The sequence below is a fragment of the Carassius auratus genome, chromosome 12 (assembly GCF_003368295.1).
Source record: "Carassius auratus strain Wakin chromosome 12, ASM336829v1, whole genome shotgun sequence".
Classification (NCBI taxonomy): domain Eukaryota; kingdom Metazoa; phylum Chordata; class Actinopteri; order Cypriniformes; family Cyprinidae; genus Carassius; species Carassius auratus.
In genome coordinates this window covers 16,083,325-16,099,579 of record NC_039254.1, presented here as the reverse complement: position 1 = coordinate 16,099,579, position 16,255 = coordinate 16,083,325, and the positions used below count along the sequence as shown (strand labels likewise).

General features: G+C 38.5%; 2 protein-coding genes across 11 annotated transcripts in view; one reads left to right on the top strand and one right to left on the bottom strand.

Annotated features, from left to right (window-relative positions):
• Positions 1-5,983, top strand: part of plce1 (phospholipase C, epsilon 1) — an 87,090-nt gene extending 81,107 nt beyond the window's left edge. For 6 of the 10 annotated variants that reach the window (XM_026277250.1, XM_026277249.1, XM_026277251.1 and 3 more), the window contains 7 exons: positions 31-149; positions 872-1,000; positions 1,266-1,457; positions 1,714-1,875; positions 1,949-2,161; positions 2,931-3,057; positions 4,276-5,983. In XM_026277250.1, coding sequence (XP_026133035.1) covers positions 31-149; positions 872-1,000; positions 1,266-1,457; positions 1,714-1,875; positions 1,949-2,161; positions 2,931-3,057; positions 4,276-4,400 — 1,067 coding nt within the window. In that variant the 3' untranslated portion in view covers positions 4,401-5,983. Of the gene's footprint in view, positions 1-30; positions 150-871; positions 1,001-1,265; positions 1,458-1,713; positions 1,876-1,948; positions 2,162-2,930; positions 3,164-4,275 lie in introns of all 10 variants that reach the window. The other 4 variants (XM_026277248.1, XM_026277257.1, XM_026277252.1 and 1 more) reach the window with 2 other exon arrangements.
• Positions 5,984-6,042: 59 nt separating this feature from the next.
• Positions 6,043-16,168, bottom strand: noc3l (NOC3-like DNA replication regulator). The gene is made up of 21 exons (XM_026277258.1): positions 16,013-16,168; positions 14,920-15,130; positions 14,712-14,844; positions 14,469-14,626; positions 14,310-14,366; positions 14,002-14,132; positions 13,758-13,919; positions 11,710-11,803; positions 11,454-11,629; positions 11,242-11,370; positions 10,208-10,339; positions 9,840-9,920; positions 9,659-9,759; positions 9,502-9,574; positions 9,362-9,425; positions 9,205-9,276; positions 7,050-7,231; positions 6,838-6,966; positions 6,484-6,581; positions 6,322-6,406; positions 6,043-6,228 (listed from the first exon to the last, which is right to left on the bottom strand). Exons 1-21 carry the CDS (start codon positions 16,019-16,021, stop codon positions 6,085-6,087), a joined length of 2,421 nt encoding a protein of 806 aa, XP_026133043.1. The 5' UTR covers positions 16,022-16,168; the 3' UTR covers positions 6,043-6,084.
• Positions 16,169-16,255: the final 87 nt, after the last annotated feature.

Sequence of the window (16,255 nt, the reverse complement as noted above, 5' to 3'; positions counted from 1 at the left end):
ATTTGGTTTGGTTTTTGTGAATTATTCCAGGCTACAGACACCTGCAGCTGAAGAACCTGCACAACGAGTCTCTGGAGATCTCTAGTCTGTTCATGTTCAGCCGCAGGACGGAGGAGAGCCCCACCGGAGGACCGCTGCCTGCGTCTGTGGTGAGAGAGAGCGCGCTCATAACGCACACAGCCGTCAGGATCTCACGAACACTAGACAGTGTTTACATCAATGATTCCTCTGTATGTGTCTCACAGTCTCATGTTTGAGAAGAAAAACATTGTGTGGATATTTCTGATGTTTTTAAAACTCTGGAATGTGCTGCATTCCTCTCCCTCGGTCCCTGTCATCCCAGTGCAGCCTAGTTTCAATAAAAACAGGAAGTCATAAAGACAGCTACTGTACACAGAAGTGCCATGCTCATTCAAACGGGAAAAATACAGAAAAAAATTAAAACAGTTCCAGGGGAAAATAAATGTTTGTATCCATCTGGCTTTGAGACTATTTTCTCTCAGAAATTACTGGTAAATGTCATAATGAAAAGAAACAGCCAGTAACAATTAAACGTGTTTAAAATTAAAATGTACTCCAGTTTATACTTTTTCAGTGTGTTTGCATGTTAAAATGATTAAAAACAACAGTGTTTTTGTCTGAATTGCTGTGGCCGTAGTAGTTTAACTCTGTCATACTCATTTAAAGTGTATTTTCTCTTGCTGGTGTTGTTGCTAAAATACAATAGGTGCATGACACTCCTGACTGTGAACAATTTAGATTAAATCATTTGATTAATTTAACTGTCAGGAGTTGTTTAATAGCTCTGTAACGGTGTTTATTAGTCACGTAGAAAAAAGCGAACTCTGTTGTCATTTTGTTGTTCTCTCAGCTGTTCAGTACGGAGGAAAGACGCGCCGCCCAGCAGCACAAAGTGACAGTGCACGGAGTTCCAGGCCCAGAACCCTTCACCGTAATCTGTGTTAATGAATACACCACGGCCAAGCAGCTCCTGGACTCTGTAAGAACCGAGCCCACACCACAACACTGTTCAGTGCAATGAACCAGAGGTCAGGGTGCAGCTACTGCAGATGCAGCAGTGGAAGCGCTCGCTCTGTGTGTGGTCCGACTTCTCTTGAGAAGTTGTTTTTATGAGTTCTGAAATTCTGTTTCGGGTTAACCCTGTTCATGATTGTCATCCATTCTCTCGTTAGGAACAAGCTTCACATGCATCACATCATCCCTCAGCACATAAACACGTGTTTAAATAGTCTCTTTCTTGCCAGTTGTTTCCGACTACCTCCTTCAACTACTTCCTGATGGAGGAGAAAACGCCTCTGAGCAAGGAGAAGAGCGAGTCGAAGCGAGCGCCCCAGCAGCGTCCCCTGGCGAACGACGAGCGGCTCCTGAGAGTCACTCACAGCTGGCAGCCGCAGGAGGGATGTGTGGGCAGAATATACCTGAAAACCAAGGAAGAGGTTTGTGCCTGCTCTCATTTCATCACTTTTGTGAGACAAACGACAGCATTCATTCAGGTTATTCAAAATACACCCCAAGTTTAGGATATTAGGATAAGAATGGACCCAAAAAATAACCCGAAAATGATTTCCAATATCACTGGACAACATAAATGTAGCCCATAACAACAGTGACTCATACAGACTTCATAGAAGATCCACACCCAGTCCTCCAACATTTGATTCTTGATGTGTTGCTCCCCCTGCTGGCTGCTAGCAGAACATCAGCGAGACGAATGCAGTGATGGAGGGGGTGGAGGAGGTGAGCAGCGGAGAGGACGACACCTTCCTGGTGCAGGTTCATGATGTTTCTCCTGAGCAGCCTCACACTGTCATCAAAGCCCCGCGTTACAGCACCGCCCAGGACATCATCCAGCAGGTCAGCTTCACTCAAAGATCTCATCCCTGTCATCTTAATAGCAGAAAATCTAAGCCGCTGTGGTCTGTCGTAGACTCTGAGCAAAGCCAAGTACTCTCTGAGCATCCTGAGCAACCCTAACCCATGTGACTACGTCCTGATGGAGGAGCTCACTAAAGACGCGGCTGGAAAGAGATCGTCCTCGGCTAAACCGTGCCAGCGTGTGCTGCAGGACCACGAGTGTGTGTTCCAGGCTCAGAGCCGCTGGAAGGGAGCTGGGAGGTTCATCCTCAAACTCAAGGAGCAGGTAAAAACCTATTCATGTGAAGCACACGCACAGAACATGCTTATCCCCAAACTGAAGGAGCACTAGCATTCAAACTTTTAGGATCAGTGGGATTCTTTTTTTCAAAATCTAGTATTTGATCGAATATACAAGAACACAGAAAAAAATGTGCTCCTGTCTTCAGATTCACATGATCCTTCAGAAATCTTTCTTATATGCTGATTTGATGCTCAAGAAACATTTTTGATTATTATCAAAGTTGAAAACAGATAAATATTTGTGAGGAATTTCTTTTTAGACATGTTTTTTAATTTATTTAATGAATAGGGACATTTATTTTAAACATTTTTTTTTTGTAACAAATGTATTTGTTCAATTTATTGCATCCTTATTTTTATTTTTTTTTGTCTAAAACATCTCATTGACCCTATTTTTGAATCGTTTTTTAGTTTTTTTCTTTCTTTTAATTTCCATACATTTTTCTATCATTATTGATTATTGAATCATTTTGTGTGTGTGTGTATGTGTGTGTAGATTGCATTGAAAAAGAGACATTTATACATCTTTATAAAATAAAATTTATAAATTATTTGTAGATTTTAGCACATTTTAGGACAAAAATATTATATAAAAAAAAATAATATTTCCTATAGACATGTTTTTTAGAAAACCTTTTATAAGGCCTAAAAGTTCACAGTTATTCTTATTTTTTTTGTGTTAAGTAAATTTTGATGTATACTGTGATTGATAGAATGATTGATTTGATTATTCAACCCGAACTGTCTCTCAGATGGCTCGTGAGGACAAGCGGAGGGGCATGTCTTTTGCCAGTGAGTTACGGAAGCTGACGGGTCGGAGTCGGAGCTTGACTGTGAACACGAACACGAACGGCTCAGCGGCTCACGAGTCGACACACAGTAAGGAAGAGAAGGCTGCATGTCCCAGCATGGTGCCTCTGCCAGAGGCCTCGGAGTGAAGGAACGCTCTGCAGTGTGTGTGTGCAGTGCATGGAGCTCTCACGAGGTACTAGACACTAACACACCACATATCACAGTCAGTCTGAAATCAGATAGACACATTCAACTGCTGTCCAGAAATGAACATTTGATGAACATACTCATCCATTCTATTGATTTTGTGAATTAGAACAGATTTGGAGAAATGTAGCATTGCATCACTTGCTCACCAATGGATCCTCTGCAGTGAATGGGTGCCGTCAGAATGAGAGTCCAAACAGCTGATAAAAAGCAATCCAGTCCATCAATTAAAATCTTGTAAAGAGAAATCTGTGTGTTTGTAAGAAACTCATTCAAAAACATTAAGAAAAGCCCAAACAGTTCAACGCATTTATAAATTATGTGGGTGGACAGCAGGGGATGAACATTTTCACTGGACATTATTGACTTGTATTTTTGCCAGAAGTTAGTTTAAAGTTCAAACTGAAGGATTTGTTTCTTACAGACATGCATCTTTTCATTTCACAAGACATTCGTTGATGTTCTAGAGTTGTGTGGATTATTGGGATGTTCTTATCAACTGTTTGGACTCTCATTCTGACGGCACCCATTCACTGCAGATGATCCACTGGTGACCAAGCGATGGAATTCTATTTTCTGTATATTCTAAATCTGTTCCCATTAAGAAACATTGAAATGTTCATTTTGTGTATGATTTAGTCATCCCAGATGCAGAGGTGACTGCTGGTTGATGTCTGCCGTTCTTTATCTGTCATGAACTAATGTTATTAATTAACTGTGCACCATGTCTTTACCATCAGTAAAAAATGATTAGTAGCATGTAATATTTAATAGACTTCAGTCAGAGTCGACCATGTATACAGTTTGCTGCAAGTGAATATGAGCCTGTTAAACTTTAGACAAAAATGAGACGAAACCTTAAGAGCTCAAGTACATCTGAAAACACTGCATGTCTGTTCCTCACTTGGATTCATGTCAACTGACACTGAAGACTGGAGTAATGATGCTGGAAATTCAGTAATAATATTTCACAATATTAACATAGTTTTGATCAAATAAATAGCGTCTTGCTGCACGTAAGACACTTGTTAAACATTTTTTAGAATGACATGAGGGTGAGTCATTAGTGATGTAATTTTCATTTTTGGATGAAATCAGATTCTCTGTCGATGGAGATGAAGGCCTGGATGGCTGAGGGACACTCAGGTTCTCGGAGCGATCGCACCCCTGCCCCGTCCCCCTGGACCCTCCCGCTGCTGAGGAACTGGAAGCTGCACAAATGAGTCCAGACCCGAGCAGCACCTCCAGTGTCCAGCCTGACGGCCCCTGAGCTCGTCCCGTGCAGAACACCATGACCTGCTGATGGGTCGAGCACGGCTTCAGTCACTTCAGCAGGATGTCAGATGAAGGCAGTTTCTCCTCACTTCTGTACTTCTTTTCCTTTTTTAACAGTACTGTAAGTGAATGTATCTGTATGCTTTTGAGTTTTTATTTGTGGTTTTGCACATTACCTTTAAGTCCAGCTATTTTGAAAGCTTTTTAAATACTTTATTTACAACCCCTTTTTGGATTGGCAGAAATGAAATCAAGCAGCATACTGCTCCCAGCACATTCGTTTAACACTACTCTTCTTTCTTGTTTTTAGAAGCAAAATGATTGATTTCCAAACTTTAGGATTATTTTTCTGAATTTAAATCTGGTGTGATTTGTTTGGAGTTCACAGCAAATGTGCACAAGATGTTTAGAAAGATGCGAGGCATATTTTAGCAGCTAATTGAATTCGATGGCTTTTATTTCACACGTCCTGCACTGAATTTTAATTACCAACAGCAGAAAAAAATGACAAATGCAAGGTGTTGAACGGTACCTTTCTGTAAACTGCCTCGAATCTATTACCAGTATTACAAAAACAAGCTTTTGAAGAAACGTCACTTTTAAATAATGGTTTTTTTATGTATGTTATTGATTTATTTCTTTATTTTATTATAGCTTGTAATGTTTTATATAGTTCGTTCTTGTTGCACTTTTGCTTTTGTTTTTATTTCCCCATTTACAGCTGCAGAGCAAATAATTATTTCTAAAATATTTTTATTCTTGCATTTATGGAGAGCTCGAGATCTTCACTGGCACTTGTATTGCTTGTTTGGGAATATTTTAATTTAAAATCAATACATTAAGATATATAATTATTGTAATTATTGAAAGCCAGTTCTCTTTTTGTGTTAAATTACATTTTGCTATAATATATTCATGTGATTTTAAAATCACTGCATAGCAGTTGAATCACCTAAAGCTTTGCTTTCTTCTTCAACTTTAAGGGGTCCATTTTCTTTCTTGAAATGAAATCTTTCATAATTTATTGAACGTTATAGCCCAGGTCGGCTGTACTTTTCCAGACATGTACATATGAATGAGAGTACATAATTATGAAATCTGCATTTATTTATTTGTAAGGGCATGAATGTTCCTTCAGCCTGTCCGTACTGTAGTCAAGTGGAATGTATGTATTTTTGTAATTTAGATTTTTAGCACTGTCTTTAAAGATATTAAATATTTTGACATTTAAGTGACTGTAGGAACTATTGAAGTGTTATTTTATTTGTGGTCCACTACAGCATTATGTCTTTTCAATGTATATTTCCCATCGCTTCGTTTGGAACAGGCAAGTGTTTAGTGTGACGCAATACTGTTATTTTACTCAATCTAAGAACTCGAAACATGTTGACCTTTCTACTAGTGATGGTTTTCAGCACACATAAAGCTCTATAGGAATGTATCGTCAATATTGTGATGTCAATATTGGATTATTGTTTACTTGAAACCACTGAATCAAACGCATTCATCAATAAATAGTGTTGAAAAATGATCCATGTTTGGTGAAACGGCTACTTTCACATCAGTGCCTGTGATGAACTCAAAGACTGCTGGGATCGTGGAGCATTTATTTTACACAAACTGATAAAGTTTTTAGTTCACAGTCACTGCTGTCTCCGGCTCTGTGTGTTGTGACGTGAAGTCTAGACTCGTCTGCTCGCTCTCGTTTTGAAGCGCAGCATCAATCAGCGTCTTCAGCTCTGAATCTAGAAACGCATCACCGATTGTGAAATGTTCCTGCAACACAAGTGGAAGAAATATTTAGAAGATAAAACTACACGACAGACCTATTCAAAGCATTGTTAGTTTGACTGAAAATAAAGAAAAGACCTTTTTCTTTGAGGAAGGTCCTGCAACAGGAGGGTTAAAGGTCATGTCTTTAACACTGTAGTCTTCAAACAGCTGCACTGGAGTCCTGACAAACACAATGAAAAATAGTCATATCCATCTTAATCCAAATGAAGCAGAGAAAAGAGGCGGTGGTCTCCGTACCTTCTGCTGAGCTCCATGCTGAGCGCACCGGACCCTTCACTAGGAGCACCTTTCATCAGATGAGCTGCAAACTTCCTCACCATGGGGTGAAAGTGTCTCTGAAACAACAACCTTCTGCTTCAGATACATTCATTTTGTCTTGCCACTATCACTAATATCTTTTGCATACCTGTTCTGAACACCATTATATTTGAAGAATGAAAGGAAATGTTTATAATGTCTATGAATTTTCTGAATGAAATAATAAAAGGCGTTTTTTTTTTTTTCTCTCAACAACTTACAGTAAGGTGCAACTTAATTTAGTTTATGTTTTAAATGCTTGAATCTGATCGTCAGTGAGTGAGTGACAGACACCTTCAGTAAGTGAAGCTCCCACAGTGCCGTGTTCTGAGGGTTGCAGTACTCGGGCACATCCAGCTCTGCCAGATACACACCACTGCCCTGCATTTCATTATCCAGCAGGATGTCACACTTAGGGAAGGCCTACACAAAAAGCACACACACAAATTAGTCATTCACAGTTCAGAGAGCAGAGAGATGGAGGAGGAGCAGCGGTGCTGGCTCACATGCATCAGCGTCCTGTTAGCCGCCAGGATGCCCACGCTGGAGTCCGGCAGCAGGTGCAGACTGAGCGTGCTCAATCTCTTCAGGAAGCCCTGCGCCCTCTGCAGAGTCACCTGCTTCCTGCGTTTGGTCAGCATGATGTCCAGACACTGCAGCACGATCGCCGTGTCCTCGTTCCTTCCTCCTGCAGCCCATCCAAGACAACAGTCAGCTCCATCCACAACAAACACTACTGCAGAAAACATTTACACATCCCGCCTGATGTGTTCAAGAGAACAAAACCTTCCCTTCCTGAGAAACTGACAGAGCATCAGGCATGATATTTCCTACATAATAATAACTTGTGCAGATGAAATGACAACAAATGCAATCATGCACAACAAGCCTGGGACGTAATCGTAACAAATCATTTTAATGATATCTTTATAGAAACCGGTTTCTGCCACAGAATAAAAAGACTGACTTTTCCTCTCACAATTCTACTTCAGTTTTTATCTCACAATTTAGCATTTTATATTACAAATCTGACTTTTTTTTCTCAGAATTCTTTTGCAAGTTCAAATCTCTATATTTCATTTCCAGCACAGAATAAAGACATTATAAAGGTAATTGTCAGAAGAATTGAGAGATAACAAATTCTGTTATCAAATGCCATTTTTTTTTTATCCTGCAGTGGAAACAAGGTGTCTTAGACTTTAACTCAAACAATAAATATATTAGAAATAATCCAATATTTTAGACAGTAAACAGAGATTAGTCAACTGCACTATAAAACATTATTTGTCACTCAGTCTTTTCTACTTCAACATTTCACATTTAATGTGTTACTGGCCATTTCTTTGTAATTATTTAAGAAATTTAGATGCAATTTCTAAAAATTGAAAGATTTTTTTGGGCAGCAGATCATGCATACATTTTCCCAAAGAATTCAAAAATCTGCCTCATTTGAGCATATACTTTCTTTTTTGTGTGCATATAAATATTTTCTTCACATCATGGTGTTTCAAATCCAGTGCTCTTATGCAATATCTCAAAACTAGCTTAAACATACATGGAGGGAAACAGCTAATGACATTTGTGAATTTTATGTTCAATAATAGTCCAGTAATTCTGCAGTTTTTATGAAGGTAAATTCATAACCTTCATTATTAATAATTTTGTCTTATTTCCAGTGCAAATCTCCAAAGACCCTTAAATCAAGTCACAGAATGACCTAAGCCATTGGTCTCAAACTCAATTCCTGGAGGGCCACAGCTCTGCACAGTTTTGCTCCAACCCTAATCAGATACACCTGATCCAGCTAATCAAGGTCTTCAGGATTACTAGAAACTTCCAAGCAGGTGTGATTTGGAGCTGGTTGGAGCTAAACTCTGCAGAGCTGTGGCCCTCCAGGAATTGAGTTTGAGACCACTGACCTAAGCAGTCTTGTTTTGAGTATAAACTTCCTGTTCAGTTCCTCATGAAACAAGATATACCCCTGGTGTCACAGACGAGGCTTAAACCTAGTACCAGACTAAAATGTTTCAACTGAAAGAAACATGTACTGACTGATCTTAAAATATATCAGTGCCTTTGTTTTGTCTCAAGATGCACACCAGTAATGTTCGTTCGAAGGCATGTCAAGAAGGACTTCTTGCATGCTCTAAATGAGCTATGGTCTAATCCTGGCTTAGTCTAAGCCCCGTCTGTGAAACCAGACCTTCATTTGTACTTTTAACATCTCAAGTGAATGTTTCTTAAGGGACACCTGATATGCCCCTGGTAATACAAGTCTATGGTGTCCCTAGAATGTCTGTCAAGTTTCAGCTCCAAACACCCCACAGATCATTTATTATACTATTTAGAAAATGCCTATATTGAGTGGAAGCAGAAACGCACTGTTTTTGTGCCTGTCTCTTTAAATGCAAATGAGCTGCTGCACTCCGCCCCCTTTTCCTGAATAGAGCAGCAACATTACAGCTCGTACCTGCTGAAAACATCTGATTATCGTGTTTATTGTGGTGAAAATCATGCATTTTAAACCATTTTAGTTTAAACTCCTGATATATGGTTTTCAGAGGGTCTCGCATCTAATTCTTAAAAATAAATGAAAGTGACTGATGTTCTCGCTCATATTTGAAATATAAGCCAGTGTCGGTGCATCTCTGGAGATCTCACCTGCGTGCAGCGTCAGCAGTGTTTTGTATAAGTGGTTGTAGAACTTCAGCGGGTCGATGTGGAGGACGTCACCTGTAGCAAACACACACACACACACGTGTTTCAGCTCAGCGAGGACGAGATGTTTGTGATAGCAGAGCTGTGGCGGAGCACTGACCTTGTCCTGAGAGGATGTGGAAGGATGTGAGGATGCAGTGAAGGCTCTCGCGATACGTCAGATCCTGCGAGAAGAAAGACGGCGAGATGTTAATGTGTGAAGCGTGAGGTGAAGCAGGCGCTCCTGCTAGAAACACTTACACCTGATGTGATGAGACCGTACAGCACCGCCAACAAATCATCGAAGAACTCCAGGTTTATCAAGTGAGCAAACCTGCAGGAAACAGTGTGACCCACGTTAATCAAGAACGCTTTATTACAGTGTAATAACACTGGTCACATATCACGTGGCTCTTACTTCGCGAGGCCTTCTAAAACGGAGGGCAGTAAGATGGACTTCTGAGCTTTCTTCAGGATTCTGAAGTAGATGAGGAACACGATGTTCAGCGTCTCCGTGTGCTGGAATAAAACGATGGGCCAAAGTGAATACACATTACACGAGGTCCGGCACATTCCTACACGACTGGAGCAACACTCACCAACTTTATTTTCTTGTCCTTGTTCTCTGAAGCCTCAGCTTCTAGAAGCTCTTTCTGTAGCTTCTCCTCTGCTTTCTTCCACTGTTGAAGATTTGATCAAGGTCACGAAACACAAAGAACAAGTATATTATCAGTGGTGACTGAAGAAATGATGCTAACAATGAAGCTTTGCATCACAGGAATGAATTATTTAAATGATATGCTAATAGAAAAGGGTTATTTTAAATGTAATCGTTCTGACTCTATTTTTCAACAAATAAATGCATCGTAGCCGAGCAGAAGTGATTACTTATTGACCACTGACTCATATCTCTGCACAACTTCCAATCATTATATTTATGTGAAATATCGTTCAGCTCAGTTCAGACCTTCCTCTGCATCCTGGACAAATTTGTCCTCTTCTCCTTGTAGGACATGAACTTCTTTTTCGGCGCAGTATCTTCTGTATCTTTCTTCATTTCCACTTCTTTTATTCTCAGACAGAGAAGACAGTTCAGCACCTGTGCGTTCACAACACACCAGTAAAATATCAGCCATTCACAACTCAAAAATCATAACTTAACACATGGCTAAAGTCACAGTTTAGTAATGATACCATGACCCTTGCGGATTTAGTTTGACGTGAACCAATAAAATCAGAGAATTTATCAGAAGTGCAACTTCTCTGTACTATAGTGAACTATACTTTCTTGTTTTATATATATATATATATATATATATATATATATATATATATATATATATATATATATATATATATATATATATATATATACACACACACACACACACATCCATATATTATATATATATATATATATATTATTTGTGTTGCAAATTCAAAACTCTAGACCAGCGTTAATAAAGCTAACAAAAACAAACCATAAAAAATACATTAATTGAAATAAATAATAAAAAAATCAAATTCAAATTAAAATAAAGTATATCAGCCTTAATATAAAAAAGTAAACAAAAAAATATTTTAGCTGCTTTTTAAGCCAAAATCTCATTTTCATTTGGTTGAACTGAAATTAAATATTAAAACAAAACAAAAAATACTATGATTTTAACTCAAATTATGATGCAAAGGGTAAAAATAACAGTAATTAAAAATAATTTATTATTAATAAATGCAGGGATATAAGAAGTTTATAAAATATAATTTTAATGTGTATTAATATATATCTTATTATATTTAGCTATATAATAAAAACCAATAAAACTACTACTACTAATAATAAAGTCAAAATCTGACCATGTTCTTTAATGGAAAGAAAAGACCAAACTGTTAAACAAGTTCTAAATCATTTCAATCTAAATCTCAATTTTTATTTGGTCTGTTGGTTCTGCACAGCACTGACAGATGAGACAGAAGTGCTCTGAACTGTTAAGAGCTCTTTACCTCAGGTTTGACGTTGTAGTTCCTGCTCTTGACCATGCCTGAGATGACCTTGACCACCGCTAATGAAGCCTGACCCAGTTTATCCTGCTTCAGCAGTCTGCTGACGGCTGCACAACACATCTCCGACACCTGAGCACAAAACAAGCACATCCAGACGCTGAGCAAACCTCCAAACGTTGAGTCCTTCCAGCAGACACAGCTAGCAGACTGACCTTCCTGTCGGGGTCGCGCATCAGAGGCACCACCATCACTACGATGTTGTTGTGGAAATTGAAGTGTGGCAGAGCTACCAGAAGATCACAGATGCACCTGATGGCCACTTCAGCCAGACCTTTATAACTCTGAAGAGACACGGCCTGACTTCTCTTCTGCTTCTTCTGCTTCCAGTCTGAAACAGCATCAGATCAGACGAGGTGATGAGAACCAGTGGGCTGATGGGAAGCACAGAGCACAGAGCACTTGATGTACCTTTCACTGTCTGCTCCAGATCTTCCAGGTAAAACTTATACTGGCTGACGAGACCCTCCTCGAACTCCCTCAGCTGCAGCGTATCTTTTTTCACCTGGCGGAGAACAAAGAATGCTTGAATGGGGCATTTATTTCTTGCATTTTAATATTGTTATCTTCTTTTGAGTTTGAGCATTCTTCACTCTCACTGTTAAAAACAAACGGGTCCGTTTTAACTTCTGTGCTTTTATGCATGTACACGCTGACTCCTCTAACTGAAATAATCAAAACCTTTATAAAGATAAACAGCATATCTGCAGTTTATAAAATCATATTGAAAACTTTTCAAAGATGTGCACAAATAAATGTAATACTGTATAACAAATCCAATCATACTCAAACAAACATAACTTGTCAGATTCTTGCAAAACGGTAAATGCAAATGGTTTTCACACATACTAGAGATTGACTGATAATGGATTTTACCCATACAATAATAGTTTGTTTAAAGAAAGACAACAAGCTATTATAATTTCTATATAATAGAGTTCAATAATAGCAGCCCAGGAAGAAGCTTCAAGGATTTACGTTGAACTAAATGTTAAATACAGGTTAGTATGCACCCAAAAATATCAACAATGACCAGAAGAAGCATTTGAGGGACAATGAAGGACATTTCATTATAATACAGCAGGACTCTTATTTTGAAAAGGAATGTAACGATTCACTCAACTCATGATTCAGTTCACAATTGTTTTTTAACAGAATGATATTTAAGACAAATTATAAATTAAATGCGTCCTTTTATTACTGCTTGGAAAAAATGCTGCACCTTTCTTTGTGAAATTGAAATATAACACTATAATAATATATAGCACTTGGATATTATTGCTCTTTTGTTGGTTTTGTTTGCTTCTATTTTAAGCCGCTTTGTATAAAAGCGTTAGCTAAATGACAAAATTTAAATATAATACAAATATAAATAACAAAACTAAATTGATATTTTAAAACAAGCCCTAAATCAAATAAATGACAAAATAAATCTCTTCATATAAACAAAATAAGGCTTTGTCTGTGCTCTTTCCCTTTAAAAATAGAGGCAACCACTGCATTTTAATCATTATCCAAACAAAGATATAGCATACATGCAAGTTGAGCAATTTTTTATCTAAATTAGATTGCATAATTTAGAAATTTGAAGCAAAAACAGAACGATTTGACTTCAGTTTTGTGAAACTATACATAAACAAAATCTGCATGAAACATCAGAGGAGCTGAAGGAGATGCATGTTCACTCTCTGCCAGCAGGTGGCGCTTAAAGGGTTTCCTTGGTTTCCACTGTAAACAAATCAGCACTGTACTTATGAACTTTAATATGCATTATACAGAGGCAAAATGAAAAGAAAAAATACCATCTAGACTTTTCTAAAGACAGTAAGTTCCCTTCAGACATGCATTCATATAAACTCCTAGCCCTGAATGAATCGTGATTGTTTAGCATCTCAACCGATTTGAATCGTCACATATTTGAATTGATTTTCATCCAGCTGGCGGTGAATCGTTACATCCCTAATTTTGAAATGTCTGTGCTTTAAAATCGAGATGCTCACTCAGAAAGAGATTAAAAATATGCATTCTTACAACTAAGTTAAATATATTACAGTATAAACACCATAAAGTAAAGAATGCAATTCGTCAGTAGTTTGCCATAAATTTGTGATATTAATGACTGCGAATCGTTTTTAAATGTGCAATAGTGCTGCAGTGTGACTTCGAATGTGCATTAAATTTTCGCAATTACGTTTTAGTTTTTTTTTTTTTGCAATCCTCCAAATTTAAGACCTCCTAAAACCATAATTTGAGATATTTTTAGTAAGCACAGGTGGGAGCCCAAAATGTTGGCCAGAAATGTGCCACTGCATTCATCTGTCTGCCATCAGAAATCCAAGCATTTCCTGATTGTTCTTGCAGCTCGGTTTCCAGAAACATGGACATGTTGCTCTATTAGCTTCAACATATTTTCATAGTGCACTCAACTCTTTTATGCACAAAGAAATGTAATGTAACACCTTCGCAGCTTTCTCCTCTTCCGTCAGCGGTCGGATTCGATATGACGGCACGATGTCCTTAAACACCTCCAGGAGGGACACCATGACTAGCTTTCTGACCGTGACGGCGACGCACGGGTCCGTCTCCATCAGCATCGCCCTCAACTCCTTCAGCTTCTTGATCTGCAACACACGAGGAACATCATCACACATGTGACGACGATCCAGATCAAACCCAGAAGATGCCTGTGAAGGGCTGTCTTACATTGACATGTGGATCGGCGAGCACTGCAGACGACAGACTTGCCATGCGCAGTTTCTTCTCTGTCAGTGTCTGAGCGCGGAGCTCTAGCTGCTCCTGAGGAGTTAACAATGGAACGCTCTCGGGTTCCTCCTCTGATATTTTTAAAACAAAATCACAAATATATAGAAATTAAATCATACGTGTAATCAAACCTGCATGTCAGAGAACCATGAGCATGCAATTGTGTAGCTAAATTATCAAAATATAAACTTCGAGTTTGGAAATTGAGCTTAAAGCCATTTCAAGGTTTCAAGAAAATCCACACAAACCTTTACTGAACTCATCCTGGTCGATTGGTTCCTCCTCTTCCTCGGCCTCCGGAACAACTAGAGGAAATGATCAGACAAATTTAATCCCAAATCCTCCTCTGTAGTACCGCAGCATTCAGTGAAAGTCACGTGATCACACACACACACACACACACACACCAGGTTTCTCCATGCTCTGAGGGATCAGGCCGCTCTTGTCTTTGATGGGCAGCAGATGAATGAGCTCCTTCTCTTCCTCCTGCTGCATCTTCCTGGGCATCTTCTCATACTTCTTCAGCGGCTGCTCGGATTTACGCTTTTTGGCATGTGCTGGAGCGCTGCATGAGGAAACATGATCACAACAGACAATCAGCAGATGACTACGAGTCTCCAAATGTTTTCAAGTGTGCTGCTGCTGGTTACCAGGATGAGATGTCTCGAGTCAGAAAGGAAGCTTTCTTTGCCATGGCTCTGATCTGTTCGAGGTCATCCTCGTCAATCATGTCCACAGGCAGAGACTCCAGGAACTCCTCCTCATCCTCCTCTTCTTCCCCGACTGTTATGATACATCAGTGTTATAAAACCTTCCGAACACACAGCATGAGAGTTCATATAAGACGGTGTCTCTCACCTAGTTTCTTCTTGTAGCGCTCCAGGGGTTTGAGGGTCTTATGGGAGACATCTGTGATGGCCTGCCGAAGTTTCCTCTGCTCTTTCCTCTGTTTCTTAGCTGAGCTCTGTTGCTTAAACTGACGATTCTTCTGCTTGTTTTCTAGCTTCAGATTGCTGGTCTTCAGCAATTTTCTGAAGCTAGGCTTCTTTTTCTTGTTCTTTTTGGAAGCCTTGTGTGAAAGATAAACAAAAGCACAGCAAATAATGCATGCTAGTGTATGCTACAATTATACATAAGACATGATGACGTCGGTCTTTACATGACAGATGAAGCAAAACAGAATATCATATGCCAAAACGTGACTTTCATTACCGCTTTCCCCCAGAGAGTCTAAATCAATTCGATTCGATTTTTAATGTTGCACTTTTTGAGCATGGACGTAAAAATGACATTTCCAACTTATACTGTTATACATTTTGAATGCTTTGGTCCACAGACTTAAGTTTGGTCTCTTTTTAAAGCAGACACTTGACAGATAAATACTGATTATATAACAGAAAAGATATGGAAGTTTATGAAACTATAAAATATAATAATTTAAATATTTATATTTTATATAAATATATTTTACAAAACATGTTTTACTCTAAAACTGCTAGAAAATCAAAACCGTGGCAGTTAACGGGTTAAAAACAGCAATAACTGAAAATCTGTATAAAATGAGTTACTTTACATAGAAATAAACGGTGTTCAGATTAAAGGTGAATATAGATTAGTACAAAGGAATCCCCTCAAGATATAAAATATTAATACTATTCACTATAATATTAGGGACAAATGTAGTATAGTAACGTTATAATGAAACAATTACGCAGGGATGAAAAGTGTAACCTTAGTTTAATACAATACACTAGTACATTAGGATAAACAGTAAAGGTTAGACTAGTACTGACGAGACGAAGTTTTAAATAATACTTTAAAAACAAGTTTTTTTTTAATCTTAAACACTAATTTAAATGAAAGTGAAGCAGAGAAACATGAAGCTAACAGAAGCTGGAGATATTAACGCTAACGTTACTCACTCGCGCTTTATATTTACATATTAACTTACCGGGCCCATGTTGATCTATGATTCCACTCAACTATCGAAGACGTCACAAAAGTGTCACGTTAAATCAGTTTAATAAATAAAATAAAAAAGTGTAAGCATCCACTCTTCACACACGCACCACATGGACAGGAAGTAAACTACGGTGGAGGCCACATGAATGCAGAGACAAACGTTACGTTGCCCTTGTGCGCCACCTCGTGATCCGGAGGAACGAAATAATTTTATTTATTTTTATAAAGCTTT

Bases quoted from the DNA above. Each gene is read 5' to 3' on its own strand.
- noc3l (XM_026277258.1), bottom strand. The intron at 14,367-14,468 runs GTGTGTGTGTGT...CATTTCCTCTAG, and splicing joins TCAGAGCATGGAGAAACCTG to TTGTTCCGGAGGCCGAGGAA. The intron at 7,232-9,204 runs GTGAGATCTCCA...GATGGGCTGCAG, and splicing joins ACTGCTGACGCTGCACGCAG to GAGGAAGGAACGAGGACACG.